Raw genomic sequence first — 17,015 nt, forward strand, 5'->3', positions numbered from 1 at the left:
AAATAAATCCAATGGAACGGAGAGGGAAGCATTTTCGTTCCAAATCAACTTAAACTGTGCCAACCTGAAATTGCCCAAATGTGATTGCCCTCCTTGTGAAAGAAAAAAGCAACATCCGGTGGGGCGTCTTCTACAGAATTCCCCTTTAAATAGCAAATCCTGAGAGTTAGCCGGGGGGTGGGGAAATGATGCGTTAAAATATAATTGCCAAGAAATCTACTATCTAAGCCCCAGGCTTAGAAACTGCAAGAAATCAAAGACTCCAACCCCTTTCTAATGACCCCCCTCCCCAAGTTAGCTTCTTTTGGTCAAAAACTGAGTCTGCACAATATCCACTGAAACATCTTAAACTATTCAAAGTACCCTTCATAGGGCCACACCCCCAATCACTTAGGGCTGCTCAGCAACCACTGAGCTTTTGCGTACACCCATTGAATCACCTGTTCACAGACATTAAGTCGTCCATTGATGATGATGGTGATAATAATAATAATAATAATAATAATAATAATAATAATAATAATAATACTTTTATTATTTATACCCTGCCCATCTGGCTGGGTTAGATGCAATCCAGAATCAACAGGTCAAGATAGCATAAATAAAAATTGTACCCAAAACCCTCTGGTGCAGGAGCCAAAGTCCAAGAAAAGGTCAGAAAGCATGATCTCCCTTCTAGAAGGTGGGAAAGGAAGCTCCAAGAAGCATCAGAGCTCCCCCGGCAGAGGCAGAGGAGCATTGTGCACAGACGCGCACACACCTATGCTGTTATTTTTTTTCAGCCCATGACTTTTGACAACATCGCCATCAAGAGCATAGCAGCAAGGAGCCACGAGGAAGGCTCAGGAAGGCGGGGAGCAGCCGTGTTTCGCCAATGGGCATCTGGGCGGCAAGGCAGGTGCTCACGGAGAAGGTGTTCAGCCGTGGAATGAGAACCTGAAGGAAAAGACATGTTGTGAAATTAACCATTCTTCAGGCATGCTCAACACACACACACACACACACACCATTAAGCTGCTTTTCTTTATTACTACTGTTATGTTGTGGGTGAACACAGTGGCTTAGCGTGGGGGGTGCAGGGGGGGCCGGCCGCACCGGGCACAACATCTGGGGGACGCGCTCGCACTTGCAGCTCTCTGCCCCTACCTGGCTCACTCACTCTCTCTCGCTGCAATGAGTAATATAGCAATACTGTCCATTGAGAGAGACTTTAATGTAGATTTCAATTCCGTTGTTGAAAACTTTGTGCTAATTAAAAGCAGGCGAATTTAAATTAATCTGTATATACAGATTGATATCTTGCACTTCTATTAAAGAATTACAATTAGAGGTACAGGATTGGGGAAGTTGGCTCCATCTAGCCCAGTCTTGGATCATCTCCAGGGTATGGTTCCATTTTGATGTTTAGTTTTTGTTCTTGATATTTTTTGTCGTTTACGATGGTTGTGAGACGACATATAATAGCATGGCCCATGCTAAGTTACTACATTTGTAGATTTGTATTCATAGACCTGCTGAAAATGTGGAGAATGTGTAATGCATTTTCGCACTCAATAAAGTGTTTGAAAATAAACTTGTATTTAGATGCATTTTACTTTAATTACATCAGTATTTTCATAACAAACAATACATGTGCTTAGGGGGTAAGGGTTTCTTTAACTAATCTAGTGGAAGAGACTCGAGTGCTAAAATCCACGGGTTAGGGGGCGCAAATTACTTGCCTTGCCCCGGGTGCTGACAACCCACACTATGCCACTGGGTGAACATATCAGACGACACAGCGATTCTTCAAACAGCTCTTGTTTATTCACAGGCCAGGACAGAACTGAACTGAAGGGTTCAGTCAGCCTGCTTATATACAGCTCCAGTACAACGTAACTGTAACAATTTTCTGTAACTACCCAATCACTGAACGTCACTTTCGATCCCTTATTTGCATAACTATCTACAGTATCCCCCTGCTGGCCAGGGTGAGAACTTCAGTACATAACAACTACTTCAAGGGCTGAGGCATGAGAAAGAGGTTATGGAGCTGACAGACCCTCCAAGTGTCCCTATTTCCCAGGGACATCCCTGATTTAGAGAAGCCATCCCAGTTTCTGATTTGATCCCATAATGTCCCGATTTTCCTTAGGATGTCCCTATTTTCATTGGAGAAATGTATGGAGTTATCTGCCCCCCGAGCCATCTGAAGGCAATCCTGTATAGGGAAGTTTTTTAAAAAAAAAGTTTACTGTTTTATTATGTTTTATATATGTTGGAAGCTCTCCAGAGTGCTGGGGCAACCCAGTAAGATGTGTGGGGTATAAATAGTAAAATTATCATTCTGGAATGGGACGTCCCTATTTTCACCAGAGAAATGTTGGAGGGTATGCGCTGACTGAGATCAAACTATGTTTGGCCCAGGTCTTTAAGACGTCACTTCAGGGTATCCAGCTTCTGTGGATGAGATCTGAATGGTCTTCAGTTTGGAAAAGTACGTTTCTGGCATTGGAGTACAAAGCGTTTCGCTTGCCACATTCCCATTCTCTGTGCATTTCTTTCCTTTCTCAACAACTGGGGCTCAGATCTTTTCTTTCTTTTTGATCATTTATTTTAGCATACTTTAAAAAGAAGAAAAAAGACAAATACCAAATAACTGGACAATTATATACAATCCCAGGCTGTAAGGATAAAGGCATACCTCACAGATATTTTAAGGGAATTCTATATCCGATCTATCCTTGAAATGATATTTTATACTTTTAAATTATGCTTTTATACTTTTAAATAATGATTTCAAAGATATGAGGAACATTGCTACATTTTTAATACCACTAGCTGAGTCACGAACAGATTTGACTAAGAAGAACATAACTATTAATATTAAAGCCGCTCGCTTGTTTGATACTTAACATTTAATTTCCTTGGCGTTTCTTATGCCTAATGGTGAACTGAACTAGATACAGTCGCTCAATTGCTAATAAGGCATAATAAATAAATTATTTTTAAGCATTTTAATAGCACCCTTCCATTGTATTCCCAGGATGGTTCCTAAAAAGTAAAATATAACTAAAGATGATAAGCTAAAAGGCCACAAAATAATCATAAAACAGTAAGCAGGATTGAGGAAAACAATCTCAGGAAAATAAAAAATGTATGTCTGGGGCTGAAAGGACCAGGTGGGCCTCTGCAGGGAGGGTATTCCACAACTGGGACACCACCACAAAGAAGCCCCTCACAGGAAGCCCTCTGTCGAACAGCTTAACGTCAAATTGGGCCTGGAAATAGACTAGGAACAGTGTTGTGGGCATAGCATTGTACTTAATATGAAAACAATGCCCAGTTAGTAATGTAGCATTTGCATTCTGCACCAAGGGTAGATTCTGAACAACCTTCAATGGCAGCCCAATGTACAGTAGTCTAGACTGGAGATTACCAGCACAGGGATAACATGGCCAGGCTATCTCTGTTTACATGTAGTTGCAGCTGTGGATCAATAAGAATAATGCAATGAAGGCTGGCCCATGGGGGCAGATGGGGCCCTGCTCCACCAAACTCAGTCTGCTCACAGCCAGCCCCCAAGCCCCGCCTGCCAGCTCCCTCTTCCTTAGTCTCAGTGTTGTACTCACTAGTAGGACTCAGCAGGGAAGATAATGGGGCAGAACTACAACTTGTTGGTTCTGCCCGTCATTGGCTCTATGGCGCCACCTACTGTTGGGCCTCCCACCCAACCAGTTCCATTGAGCACCAGCCCCCTGTGCTGTGAACACCACTCCCTTGGGAAGACTAATAACGTACCCACACACTCCTCCTCTCTGCATCTGGGTTTAGCTTCTGTTTGTTGGCCCTCGTCCAACCCATTACTAGAGCCAAGGACTGATTTACAGTACCCACACACTGCGACCTAATGTATATGGATCACTCAAACATCAACAACATGGAAAATATTTGAGGGCACAGATTTTCATATAGATTGCTCTTATTCAATAAAGAGTAAATTGCTTTCCAATCAGCCAGGAAAGGCATCGTAGCTTGGTCATTACCTAGTCTTAATCATAGCAGTTGACAGGAGCTGCATTCTGATATTTATACATTGGGTTGCCTTTATCATCACATGCAGCAGCACTCTCCCCAACGGGAACATTTTCAGGATTTCAAAATCACTGTAAACACTGGAGTTATTAAGATCTGCTGTCAACAAAGGTGAGGCCCTTTGGATAGTTGCAGCAGGCAGGTGAACCCACCTCCCTAGTGAGCAAAATCAGTGCTGTTAATTATGAGCACAGTTAGCAGAGCTTCTATCTCAAGGTCACCCCAGTTCTGCAATAATTTTTTTTAAGCATATTAATTAGCATATATATCGCCTTACTTCGCATAGTTTATTCATCATCGGCTCAGCATGGGATCTAAACACGGCACGTAGTTGTTGCTTTCTTGCCACTAGTAAAATGTTCTGTTTGAAGAAGCACATTTCTGGTATTCCCCCCAAACGTGGCACACTTAAGTGGACAAAATATTTCTGCTTGTCACAACATGCACATGTCCTCTTGACCACAAGATATTGCAATCTGCTCCCACTGTACCAGCTTCCGATCTTTCACTAGAAACTGCTCAGTGTTTTCCAAGCTCTTCCACATACCGATAAGGACTAGTAACTTGCTTTGCGTGCAACTAACAGAGAGCTACTACAAATCTACCTATACTGAAAAGAATGGGATCGGATAAAAGAGGAGATGATAGCCCTGGGAATACAGGTTGGAATAGAGGAGTGTTGGTGCTGCCAGGAAAGGGAGGGGTCATGATCCAGATTTGGGGGGTCTCACCCTGCGATCGGTTCCATACGAAGAGCCTGAGTTCACTTAGGGCTTCCGTGAGATTCTGGATCTTGCCCTGGAGCTGTGTGTTCTCGCTCTGCAGCTCCTCAATGGCCTCGTGCAGTTCAAACGAGAGCCCCCCACCCCAGAGAAGGGGCAGCAGCAGCAGCAGCCAGAGCATCAATGCCATCTGCACCCCCTCCAACAACCTCGCACTGTGCGGCCGGTGCTCAGCGCAACCTCGCTTCCTTCCCAATCGATCAGCCCGCCTGGGCAATCAATAGCTTGTTAATTACCCCGTCCTCCCTGAACCAAACTCTCTCTCCCGCTCTCTTAAAATAAAAATAAAAATGTGCGCAATCCCAGTCCTGAAGTCTCAAGAGGACCACAGATGAATTCAGATCCTATATCAAAGGGTGAAGCTGAGTGGTCCTGCCTGCTAGCCCACCAGATCTCCCAAAGTTTGATCAACTGCATTCATTTACTGGGGAAACTTCCTGTCCCCCAGTCAGGCCAATGCAACTGGGGCCACGTTCACACGACGGTAGAAGCAGCTGACAGCCACTTTTTTTTTAATAAAATGACAAATTGGTAGGGTTTGAGGGGATCACAAAAAAAATATTGGGGAGCTAAATGCAGCCTATAGGCATGTTATCCCTTTTTTAAGCTGTGTGCATCTCCACCAGTCAGGATCAATCTGTCAGGCAGGAGCCAGCAGTAAATCACACCAGGCCAGTTGGAGTTAACTCTTTATTAGCAAGAACACAATCTGCACAGACTTGGCTGAGTGACAAACCTAATGAGCACAGCAGCTCATCCCTGGTAGGTCTTGCCCCATGGATCAGTTGCTAAGACTGAAAGTCCCTGCCTCCCGACATCCGTCTAAGTCCCCTCCTCTCCAGGGCTTTCCCCAAGCAATCAGAGACTGTGTCTGCATGCAGCCAACCTCTCCTCCACTCTTTTCACGCCTCTCCTGGTTCTGGGAGATGGGGAGGGACTTGCTCCATGACTCTTCACCAGCCTGACTCATCTCTGCCTCTTGGCCTCCCTTCTCTCCTGCTTCAGCTGTCTCTGATTCTGGACCTCTCTGCCACAGACTCTCCCAGCTCACTAAGCCCTGGTACCTCTTCAGCTTCTGACACCTCTTCCCAGTCCTCCCTCTGACTACTCATGGTTGTCTCACCACCACTCCCTGGGCTCTGAACCTTCTTCCCTTGGTGCTTCCCCAGATGGTTCATCCCAGATGTGACCAACCAGTCCATGAAACCACCTATGCTCAACCTATACTTTTGTAAATAAACTCAAACATTACATAACACCAGTCAGCCCCCAGTGGCTTCCTTCCAAAGGAAGCCAAACATAGGTAAGCCCTCATGCACCCCTGGAATGTCACAAAACTCAGAGAACGGGGTGTGTATCAAAGTGGGATAAATTGATTCAAAACAGTTCTGGTCATGCTAATGCCTCACTTGCAGTTTTAATCTGTTCCCTGGTAGGTAGAATGGTCTGGCTAAACAGCCTCAGCCCAGTATACCTGAACGAGTGTCTCCACCCCCATTGTTCTGCCCAGACACTGAGGTCCAGCTCTGAGGGCCTTCTGGCAATTCCCTCACTGCCAGAAGTGAGCTTACAGGGAACCAGGCAGAGGGCCTTCTCGGTAGTGGCACCCGCCCTGTGGGACACCCTCTCATCAGATGTCAAGGAAATAAAGAACTATCTGCTTTTTAGAAGACATCTGAAGGCAACCCTGTTTTAGGAAGTTTTTAACGTTTGATGTTTTATCATGTTTTAATATTCTGTTGGGAGCTGCCCAGAGTAGCTGGGGATCCCAGCCAGATGGGTAGGGTATGAATAAAAATAACAATAATTACAGCCACCACATCACCAGGCATACCCACATACTGGAAGGGTCAAATGGTCCTCTGCCCCTGTGATGCTGCAGTGGCTTGCCAGCACAAAGGATGAATTGATTGATGGGGTAGTGGTTGGATACAGGGCTTTCAAGCATTTCGGCTGGGAGTTCTGCTGAGGTTAATTCCAAAATCATTTACTTAACGAATTATATCCTGCCTTTCCTCCGAGCTCAAGACATAGTTCTCTTCCTCCCCATTTTATCCACAGAACAATCCTGTTCTGGTTAGGCTGAGACTGTGACTGGACCAAGGTCACCCTGTGAAATTCATGGCCGAGTGGGGATTTGAACTCTGGTCCCTTAGGTGCTAGTCTACGCTCTCTAACTTCTACATCATGCTGGCTGAGAGATGCTGAGCTGAGTGCAATGACTAGGGAATGTCTCTGCACCCTTGGATACCCCGGGCAGAGTCTTATACCTCCAGAGCCCACCACTTTGCCTGCTGCCAGTTTGGCCCATGCACACACACACAACCCTCTGCCATTCTCCTTCCCTCCAGGATCTGCTAAGCCACAGCGGGACTGGCAGGGCAGAAGGCAGAGAGGGCAGCAGTAGGTGGAGCCACTGGGAATAGGGAGCAGGAAGCTAACAGCTAGGACTATTGCCTGGCATAGGTGCAAGTCAGAAGACAGGCAGGTGGGGCCCCATCAATGGCAAACAAGGTTGGTGAGGCAGTGCCCCATTATCCCTAATGGGCAGCCGTCCACCGTGAAGTCTCCTATCTGCTTGCCTGCTTACCCATGGGCCAGCTGCAGAGCTTCCCTTGCAGCAGAGGGCGCAGAGCCAGCTTCTGGAAGCCCCTTGCCAGTCTTGGTCCCTGTCAGGACCTGTCCCAAAGGTGCAGCAAATAAGCAATTTGCACAGCAAGGATTGCAGAAGAAAGTGTGAAATTAGTTTCTAGGGGGCGAGGGGGATTTATTTTGTTTTAAAATAAAAATCGCAGCATGAAGTGGTTGCATGAGAGGAGAAAATAAATAGAAAACAGAGGAGGAGGGCGTGAGACCGCAAGGAAGCACACACAGAGTCATTGGGAGGTGTGAAAGATTACACAGAAAGAGAGAGATAAAAGAAGTCACAAGGTGGCATAAAAGAAACAAGGGGGGAACATCTCCATGGCAGAACAAAAGTCACAAGAGGCAGGAAAATAAATCACAGAGAGTTCTGAGGGGGAAACAAAGCAAGGGGGGGTGACGTGTTGCAAAGTGAGCTGGGGGGGTAACCAGTCACTTCTAAGGTGTATGGAGGGATGGAAATATCCTATTATAGGCTGTTGTTGCTGCTTCATTCTCAGAGAATAAGAGATACGGCAATGAGTTAACGGGTTGGAGCAGAACCTTAGGTCAACTAATGAAGAACATATTGCTGTTTATTTGCTTGCGCTTCAAACATTTATTTATTGCTTTTCTAATCCCACCTTTTTCTCCAAGGAGCTCAATTGTCCTATGTGGGGCACATGGTTTTTCCTCCTCCTCATTTAATCCCCACCACAACCCTGTGGGGTAGGTTAGGCTGAGTGGCAGTGACTGGACCAAAGTCGCCCAATGAGCTTCATGGCCAAGTAGGTATTTGAACCCTGGTCTCCCAGGTCCTAGTCCAACATTCTAACCACTACACCACATTGGCTCTCATTTACTGTCCTGCCCCGCATCATGAACTGCCATAACTTGGATAGTGTGGGCCACTGGGGGCCACGGCAGAGAAGGTCCTCCCCTGGTTGCCATCAGATCAGCCAAGAGGGCTTCATCCTGAGGTTTCAGAAGCCAGGACAATGCAGGTGTTACCTCAGGTAACCAGGTCCCAAATTGTTCAGGGCTTTATAAGTCAGCGAACAGAACCTTTAATGTAGTGTTTGGATTTATGCTGATTTTTTGTTTTATTGTCCCAGTTTTCAGTGGATTGGGGGTTTTTATGCACAGCTGCTTAGAAATGTAACTATTTAAGCAGAATATAAATGTCTTAAATAAATTGGCAGATCATGTTGCTCCATAGACAGAAGTGTTTCGTGATTGCAGGAGGCTGTTCTGTGAACAATCTAAACAGCGGAGTTTTGCACAAGTGGCTGTTAGGTTTTCTTAATATTCTTATGGTCAATGGTATGTCTTTGTAATTATAACCTGCATGGCTGAACATCTGTGAGCTCTTAACAATTCAACACACCTGTAGTATCTTAACAATTTAACGAATTAGCAGGGGGTACTTTATCTGCTGCACCAAATGCAGCGATGTGACAGGGTAATTGATTCTTTTGAAATCTGTATTTAAGTTGACCAAATGCTTTGTATGGTACTGGCTGGTGTAGAGTGGTGAGTTGTAGCTGTTTGATTATTATTTAAAATAAAATATGCAAAGATATTGCAGGCAAGTTTTAATTCTATCATCCCAGTCGCTGCGCAAACTTGGTTGGCAAAGGAAGTCCAACAGCAGTGACTTCCGAGTCAACCTTAAGGCAGCCTTTACACAGTGCACAACCCACGAGTCAAATCTTGAGATTAACCAACACATGGGTCACTGTCATGAAGCCATCCCATTCCAGGTAATGGCTGTATCTCGCACACCAGCCTGAGCTGGAAAAGGGATGCAAAGAGCCACTGCAGAAACTTATTGAACCATCCATTGACAACAATGGCTCAATAAGCACCCCCTCCGCCCAATACTACACATCTGTCCAGAACAAGCAAACTGCCCAATTCCCCAACCTGGGAACTGCCTACCCAAAGGGCCTCCCATCTTCTGGGATTCAGCGTCAACTCATGCATTCAGTTCAGTGTGTGCACTTTCTCTTGCTCAGATGGTGGGTGCCTCAGGCTCAAGAAATATGATGCTTTTTATCAAAACACAACCTGCCTTCTTCATGCACGTTGCTTTTCAAAAGATAAAAGAGGAGAGGTCCTCGCAGCAAGGAGTCTGCAATACAAAATTCATCACAGGTAAGACAACAGAAAAAGGGGATGTGGGTGGCGCTGTGGGTAAAAGCCTCAGTGCCTAGGGCTTGCCGATCGAAAGGTCGGCGGTTCGAATCCCCGCGGCGGGGTGCGCTCCCGTTGCTCGGTCCCAGCGCCTGCCAACCTTGCAGTTCGAAAGCACCCCCGGGTGAAAGTAGATAAATAGGGACCGCTTACTAGCGGGAAGGTAAACGGCGTTTCCGTGTGCAGCTCTGGCTCGCCAGAGCAGCGATGTCACGCTGGCCACGTGACCCGGAAGTGTCTCCGGACGGCGCTGGCCACTGGCCTATTAAGTGAGATGGGCGCACAACCCCAGAGTCTGTCAAGACTGGCCCGCACGGGCAGGGGTACCTTTACCTTTAAGACAACAGAAAAAAGGGGGCAAGCAGAAGTAGGGCAGAAAAGGGGGATCCTTTGTGTTATTTCAGGTACATGTACTTAAGCTTAGTTACAGTTACTAGGGTATGTGCAAAAATAAACACACCCCAACCCATTTTGTCACTTCACATCTGATCCACGGAAAGATGATGCCACAATATAGTGGTACCTCAGGTTAAGTACTTAATTCGTTCCGGAGCTCCGTACTTAACCTGAAACTGTTCTTAACCTGAAGCACCACTTTAGCTAATGGGGCCTCCTGCTGCTGCCGCACCGCCGGACCCCGATTTCTGTTCTCATCCTGAAGCAAAGTCCTTAACCTGAAGCAATATTTCTGGGTTAGCGGAGTCTGTAACCTGAAGCGTATGTAACCTGAGGTACCACTGTACATTTGCTAATCTCCTGATGTGCAGCAAGTCTCTATTTTGTCCCAATTTGTGTTTATTCAAATTGTGTTTTTCAAAAATCCCCTTCCCACTCACACTGTTTACGTCACTTTGGAGTTTTGTATATCTAAAAAGTGGTATATGAATGCTTAAAACAAATGGAGCGGCACAGGCGTCCCTCAAAACCTAATTCAGGTTTCTCTCTCTCTTTCCCCCATCACACTAGTGTAGAATGCGCAAAAGTGAGTCAGGCTCTCGCCACCCTCCGCCAGAGGCAGCAGCCGCTGAACTGAGCCGCCCGAGCAGAGCCTCCGAAAGGCGCTCCCGGCGGTTTCCGATTGGCTCCGGCTTCTCGCTCGATCGTCCACTGCCGCCTTCTCGGAACGCTCCTGACGTCATGCAGAACGGCCCGAAGGAAAACCCGAACGGTTCCGAGGTGCCGCCGAACTCTTCCGAAGCCCTTCTCATAGGAACGCCGCCATTTTCCGAAAGCTTCGCGAAAGGCCCCCGGAAGGCTGCCGTTCAAAACTGAAAGGCAATGATGGTGCCGCTCTGTCCCTCGACATCTCTGTGGCGAAACCGCCCACTCTCCCCCCGCCCCTCTATAGCTTTACAGTCGGCTTGGAAAAGCTGTTCGAACGTAGGCCGGAAGTGCCCGAGAGACTCCCTGCGCCGCAAAGCGGAAGAGGCGGGCAGCACCGAGAGGTGGGAAGGAGCTGGTATAAAACCCCCTCGCGCCGGCTCCGGACCTCCTTTTCCGTTTCCGGCCGTCGTCGCGAGAAGAGGGTAAGGAGTGGGCCTCGTGTTTGTCCTGGACGGGGGAAGTGGGATTATCCCGGTTGGAGGGGAGGGAAGAGAATTGGGGGTAGTGAGGGCAGGTTCGGGGTCCTCTCCCGCAGTGTATGTGCCTGAGGCCTACCAGAAAGTGGGGAGGGGAAGTTGGTTTGGAGGGGCTGTCACGTGGCCAGTCTCTCCATTTCAGTCTTGTAGGTTGATTTCAATTGGGCACAAAAAGGGGTTGTGGGTCGCCTAATTCCCACCCTTATTCCCGGAGGCAGCGCGCAGGTTCATTTTACTTTTGGTATGCGCTAAGATTGGGCTAAATTTTTAACAGTTAAGGGCTCTCTCCCTTACCGTGTTGAGGATGCTTGTCAGCTCCTGAGACCGGTTTTTGTGTGTGTGAAATACAGTCTGTGCATTGGTGCCTCGCTAGCTTGAGGTTTGAATGAATGTGTGGCATGTTACAAAGGTATAATATAACTCTGTGTATGGTAAGGAGCATTAATGCAGGTTTCATTGACCCATTGATGAGCTTTGAAAGATGTCATTCACCCGAACCCAGATTATTAGAAATGTAAATGAAATAAAATCAGGCATGAATGATATATAATCAACATTTAGTAACCATTAATTGCCATCTCTAGGATTCACAAAATGTAAAAATTAGATAACTTATTAAATGCAGAGGCTTCTCAATGGCAAGGGAGGTGCACTCTATATGCCCACACCCTTTTTATCTGAGGCTCATAATTTCCAAGTAATTTGTTGTTTGTTCATTTGCACTATCCCTTGTAATCTTAATTTTAACCCCAATGTCTTTATTTACCTTCTACATAGTCCCATTGACCCCAGGGTGCTCCGTATCCACCACTTTGGGAAACCCTGGCTTAACGATGTTATAAGGGTATATTATGTCAGATGATAAACAGCAACTCATTTGCAGGCATCTTCCTCTGCTCAGTGTTATTGTTCTCCTTTTAAGTTTATATTTCCCTTTCCTTCATTGGCTGTGTCTCTACTTGCTGTGACATATCAGGGGGAAGAAGATACAACAGAATTCTACTACTACCACTCACTGATAGAAGAAGTGGTATTTAAACAAATAGCCTATTCTTGAGGCCTAATAATTGCCTTTTGTCTACTGTATTGTAGTGTGCTGTATTAGGAATCTGATGAGCATAGCCCCCTCTTTGTTACTACATTTATATCCCACTTTTTCTCCAAGGAGGTCAAGGTGGCACACACACCTCTCCCATCTCCATTTCATCTTTACAAGTGAGTGAGGTTAGCCTGAGAGAGAGAGAGAATGACTGAGTGAAGGTGAGCCAATGAGTTTCATTGCTTGAGTGGGGACTTGGGCCCTGATCTGCCAGGTCCTAGTCCAGCATTCTAACCACAATAGTACACTGTCTCTTTCATTGTGTTTGGAGAGGAGTGTGACATTTAGAGGTACCAGGATGTCAAGACTGGAATAATGTGTAAAGGAGCATAAAATTAGAGGGGAAATACCTAAAGCAGGAGAGTGTGAGGATATAGACGATTATGCACTGGGCTTCTGACAATGGCGTATTTCTTTTTCTTATATTCTCATTGCTTGATCTTCTCATCCCTAGGATTCTGCACGATGTCTGCCCATCTGCAATGGATGATAGTCCGCAACTGCTCGAGTTTCCTTATCAAAAGGAACAAGCAAATATATAGCACGGTGAGCTGCCCTCAATTAAAAAAATAAAAACCAGGAGCCTTGACCTTCTATCCTCTTTGCTGAAAATTCTAGTGCTTATTTCCTTCCTAAAGAACTTCGCTGACCTAGGTTTTATTTTCCAACAATTCTATTTCCCTTTTTTCACTTTCAAACACATTGTTCCACACCTCTTAAGCTCTCCTCTTTTCCTCTTGGAACCCAGGAGTCCTAGTAACACCTTTTCTTGTTTCTTCCAAGGAACCAAACAACCTCAAAGCCCGCAACTCTTTCCGCTACAATGGACTGATTCATCGCAAGACTGTGGGCGTGGAACCTGCAGCTGATGGGAAGGGCATTGTTGTGGTCCTCAAGAAGCGTGCAGGTGGGTTAGCCTAGTTTAGAGTAAAATAATGTTGAATGGAGTAAGTTTCTCGTTCTGGAGCCATAGAAAATTTGTGTGTAGATAGTGCAGCATTTCGTAGAGTGTCAGAGGGATGCAGTTTTGTGGCTGGAGGGGGAGGGACTTCTAACACCCTTATCCCTTTTGCGAACACTACCTGGCTGTCCCAAGTGCCTGTATTCATTCCAGCCATTGTTTTAAAATGAAATTCTAAAAGCTTGAAAATACAAATTTGGGGAACAGGAAATGTTATCGAAAATTAAGGTCTACATATTTCTCTGTGGGATCATAAAATCACCAATGTTCTTCAACATCTACATGATATCACTTGGAGATAGATCATCTGGGGCCAGGGAGTGGGTTTACTTCGGTATGCTGATGAGACTCATCTCTATAGTTCCATGCCACCCTGTTCTGGGGAGGCCATACAGTTCTGAATCTGTGTCTGAAGTCAGTGGCAGACTGGATGAAGGTACACAAACTGAAATTTAAATCTGGACAAGACAACAGTGCTGTTGGGTAGGAGTGCTACTGGTTCAGGAATAGGAGGTTGTCCTGTTTGGGATGATGTTGCGCTTCCCAAGATCTCCTGGATCCGGCTTGTTGGATGTTCACAAATTTGCTGTGGCTTGGAGTACTTTTGCCGAAGTTCAGCTGCTTTGCCAGATGTGCCTTACCTGATAGTCGGTTCTGGCTATGGTCCTACTTGCATATCTCAGTTTTGCTACTGCTATGTGATTTGTGTGGAGCTGCCTTTGAAAACCACAGAAAAACCAATAGGTGCAGAAGGCTGCTGTGGAAATCTTGACTGGGGCAAGCTGTTGCGATTGTGTGGCCACTCCCCCCCCCCTTTATGATGTATATAGGATTAATTCTTTCAGTGTTTAATTGTATTTTAATGATCAGTATTTCTGTGTTTTTAGCGGTTCTTGTTTTTATCTGTAAGCCACCTTGAGTCCTGTCAAGGGAAAAGGCGGAAAATAAATAACACCGGCTATACTTGCTCTCAGTCTGTTTCCCCATGCAATTCAAGATGCTGATTACATATAAAACCCTGTTCTGACTGCGACCAAACTCTTTGAAGGGGCAATCTCCTCTTTTGTGAATCTTCCTATCCTTTAAGATCAGCCATTGTCCCTCACTTGTGTGTGCTGCCATCTAGAACGTGAGTTTGGACTGAAAGTCTCGAGCTGAAAAATTCAGCTGAACTTACTGGGTAGGTCTTAGGCAGGCCACTGTGTGGTGAAAATGCTGACCTCCCTTGCGTGGTGACTATAAGGTGGGAACCTGAGAATCTCCAGATGTTGCTGGACTACATCTCCTTATTTTGAAGAGACGCAGGTGGTGCTGTGGTCTACTCTAAACCACTGTGCCTCTTGGGTTTGCTGATAGGAAGGTCGGCAGTTCTAATCCGTGAAATTGGGTGAGCTCCTGTTGCTCTGTCCCAGCTCCTGCCAACCTAGCAGTTCGGAAGCACCTCAGTACAAGTAGATAAATAGTTACTGCTGCAGCAGGAAGGTAAATGTTATTTCTGTGCATTCTGGTTTCCATCACGGAGTTCGGTTGCGCCAGAAGCGGTTTAGTCATGCTGGCCACATTACCCGGAAAGCTGTCTGTGGACAAATGCCAGCTCCTTGGGCCTGGAAAGTGAGCTAAGCGCCACACCCCATAGTTGCCTTTGACTGGACTTGACTGTCCAGGGGACTTTTACTGTTTTACCTTTATTCTAATTATTGACCATGCTGACTGGGGCTGATGGTAAGGACTTCCAAACTATTATATTTTTCTCCTAAGTGCACTGGTGTGTCATTTGGCATTGCTGCTTCCATCTTAGAGATTCTAGGTTTTTGTTCCATCCATGCGACCTAACCTTTCACTCTTGCAGGCCAGCGGAAGCCAGCCACCTCTTACGAGAAGATCACCATCAACAAAAATGCCCGTGCCACTCTTAGCAGCCTCCGCCACATCATCCGCAAGAACAACTACCGCAAAGACCTGCGCATGGTAAGTTGAGGCCCTTTGGTTTCTCCTTCTGTAGATTTGCACTGGGATATATTTAGTCTCCATATGGAGCATATGGTGGCAATTCATCAGAAACAAAATGGCATGGTAAGCTGGCATTTTAGAGTGAGAATTGAGATGCTTACGAAATCTATCTAACACTATGAATGTTCAAAGTGTGGTGCAGTCAATGAAAAGCACCCTTCTGTGTAAAACCAGGGTTATGATAGTGTGTTTTGAATTGCAAAAGACATTGAGAAATTGCTAAAGGGCTTCTGTTTCACTCCTGCTTTAGGAGTGAAGATGGTTCTGCTCATTTAAGTTCGTAGATCTGACAGGAGGAGAGGAGGGTATTGCAAGTTTGAGAAACAGTATAGAAACGATGTGTTTCAGGATCTGGGTTTTTTAAGAAACCGCTAGAGGTGCTTGACCTGGAAATAACTGCTGTGCTTTGCAGCCTCAGTTTTCCATCTGAGGCTCTTGTTAGCTCACTTTTCCTCTTAACTCTCCCTCTCAGGCTGCTCTGCGTCGTGCCAGTGCAATTCTGCGCAGCCAGAAGCCAGTGGTGGTGAAGAAGAAGCGAACTCGGGCTACAAAGGCTACATAAAACAGTTGTCAGATTATCCAATAAAGGATTAGAACCAGAACATGGCGTTGCTGATTGGTGTAAATAGATTGAAACCTGGGTTGTTTCTTTGCCACTGAATACAAGCCCTGGTCTGCAGTTGTCATTTTGCTGAATTGTCTCCCAAAAGGCAAAAGAGGCTGTGTTGCTCCCTGTCCTGCAGAGATTCATTTGCACAAAGAGAACAACTCAAAAAATTAGTGGCCAAATAATCTCCTACCTTGCTGATAACTGGGTTTCTCATATACATACAACTACTTTGCATTGTGGAGCCTCTTGTCCCAATTGTTGGGAAGCTTACTCTTTTATAACTCCTGCTGAGAATAGCACTCTGAGAGTATAATGGAAGTGGCCTCTGTAAAAGCATACAGCACTATACATGTGGTAGGCTTTAAGGTGCTACAAGACAAATTCAGTAGTAAAAAAAAAAAAGGAATAGAAGAAAGGCATAGGAGGAAATGGGGTGGGGTGGGGAGAGAAAATAAAAGGAGCCGGTCTTTTAAGTCTCCATGTCCACTATTGGGGGTCATGAAGGTGATTTACAGATGCTTGTTTAATTGCCTTGACAATGACCAACAGATGGCAGTTTAGAGCTAAGAAAACTCCTTGTTACCACCTAGTATACTTCCATTTTTTCTTGTCCCAAGGGATAGATGAATACCAGTGAATTTTATTCTGAGGTGAGGCTTAGAAGTACTTGAAAACCAACTTTTGTGTTAATGTCTCCGCCTCAGATATAAGAGCTGGCTGCAGTTGCTGAATGATAATTGCACTTTGTGCTCGTTCAGAGCGTCATTGTGTGAGAGAGGAACGATGCAGGCAAAAACTAATGGGCTGCTGCCTGCAGAATCTGGTAGTTAAGCTAGGAAAGTCTTTCACTGGTGAGAGAAGGCATAGGCTGCAATTCTAGCTCCACTTACCTGAGAATAAGCCGCACTGAATTCACTAGGACCTACATCTAAGTAGACACAGGGTTGCATCAAATATTTTCACAAACTTCTCTTCCCTTTCCCCTTGCATTTAGTGGTTGGAGAAGCCACAGGAAGACTTGATAAGAGGCTAGACTAGCCATACACACACACAAAATTCTGCATTTCTTTTCTCCCAAGAA

General features: G+C 45.7%; 1 protein-coding gene and 1 long non-coding RNA gene across 3 annotated transcripts; one reads left to right on the forward strand and one right to left on the reverse strand.

Moving 5' to 3' along the window:
- Positions 1-549: 549 nt before the first annotated feature.
- LOC309355386 lies at positions 550-10,906 on the reverse strand. 2 transcript variants are annotated; one of them, XR_014162525.1, is made up of 3 exons: positions 10,511-10,906; positions 9,420-9,612; positions 550-936 (listed from the first exon to the last, which is right to left on the reverse strand). It is a non-coding gene; the product is annotated as an uncharacterized lncRNA (long non-coding RNA). The 2 variants fall into 2 exon arrangements; XR_014162526.1 differs by lacking the exon at positions 550-936 and having other exon boundaries at positions 9,061-9,612.
- A 136-nt stretch (positions 10,907-11,042) lies between these two features.
- On the forward strand, positions 11,043-15,926 carry RPL28 (ribosomal protein L28). The gene is made up of 5 exons (XM_081886179.1): positions 11,043-11,200; positions 12,808-12,899; positions 13,137-13,260; positions 15,164-15,282; positions 15,797-15,926. Exons 2-5 carry the CDS (start codon positions 12,819-12,821, stop codon positions 15,884-15,886), a joined length of 414 nt encoding a protein of 137 aa, XP_081742305.1. The 5' UTR covers positions 11,043-11,200; positions 12,808-12,818; the 3' UTR covers positions 15,887-15,926.
- The last annotated feature ends 1,089 nt before the right edge of the window (positions 15,927-17,015 follow it).

The sequence above is a fragment of the Podarcis melisellensis genome, assembly GCF_964234715.1.
Source record: "Podarcis melisellensis genome assembly, chromosome: 13".
Classification (NCBI taxonomy): Eukaryota; Metazoa; Chordata; class Lepidosauria; order Squamata; family Lacertidae; genus Podarcis; species Podarcis melisellensis.

What these genes read in the sequence shown, in the direction of transcription:
- RPL28 (XM_081886179.1), top strand. Translation starts at nt 12,819, where the DNA reads ATGTCTGCCCATCTGCAATGGATGATAGTCCGCAACTGCTCGAGTTTC. An exon ending in ACAAGCAAATATATAGCACG is followed by an intron (nt 12,900 to 13,136) that starts GTGAGCTGCCCT and finishes GTTTCTTCCAAG; the next exon opens with GAACCAAACAACCTCAAAGC. An exon ending in GGTCCTCAAGAAGCGTGCAG is followed by an intron (nt 13,261 to 15,163) that starts GTGGGTTAGCCT and finishes TCACTCTTGCAG; the next exon opens with GCCAGCGGAAGCCAGCCACC.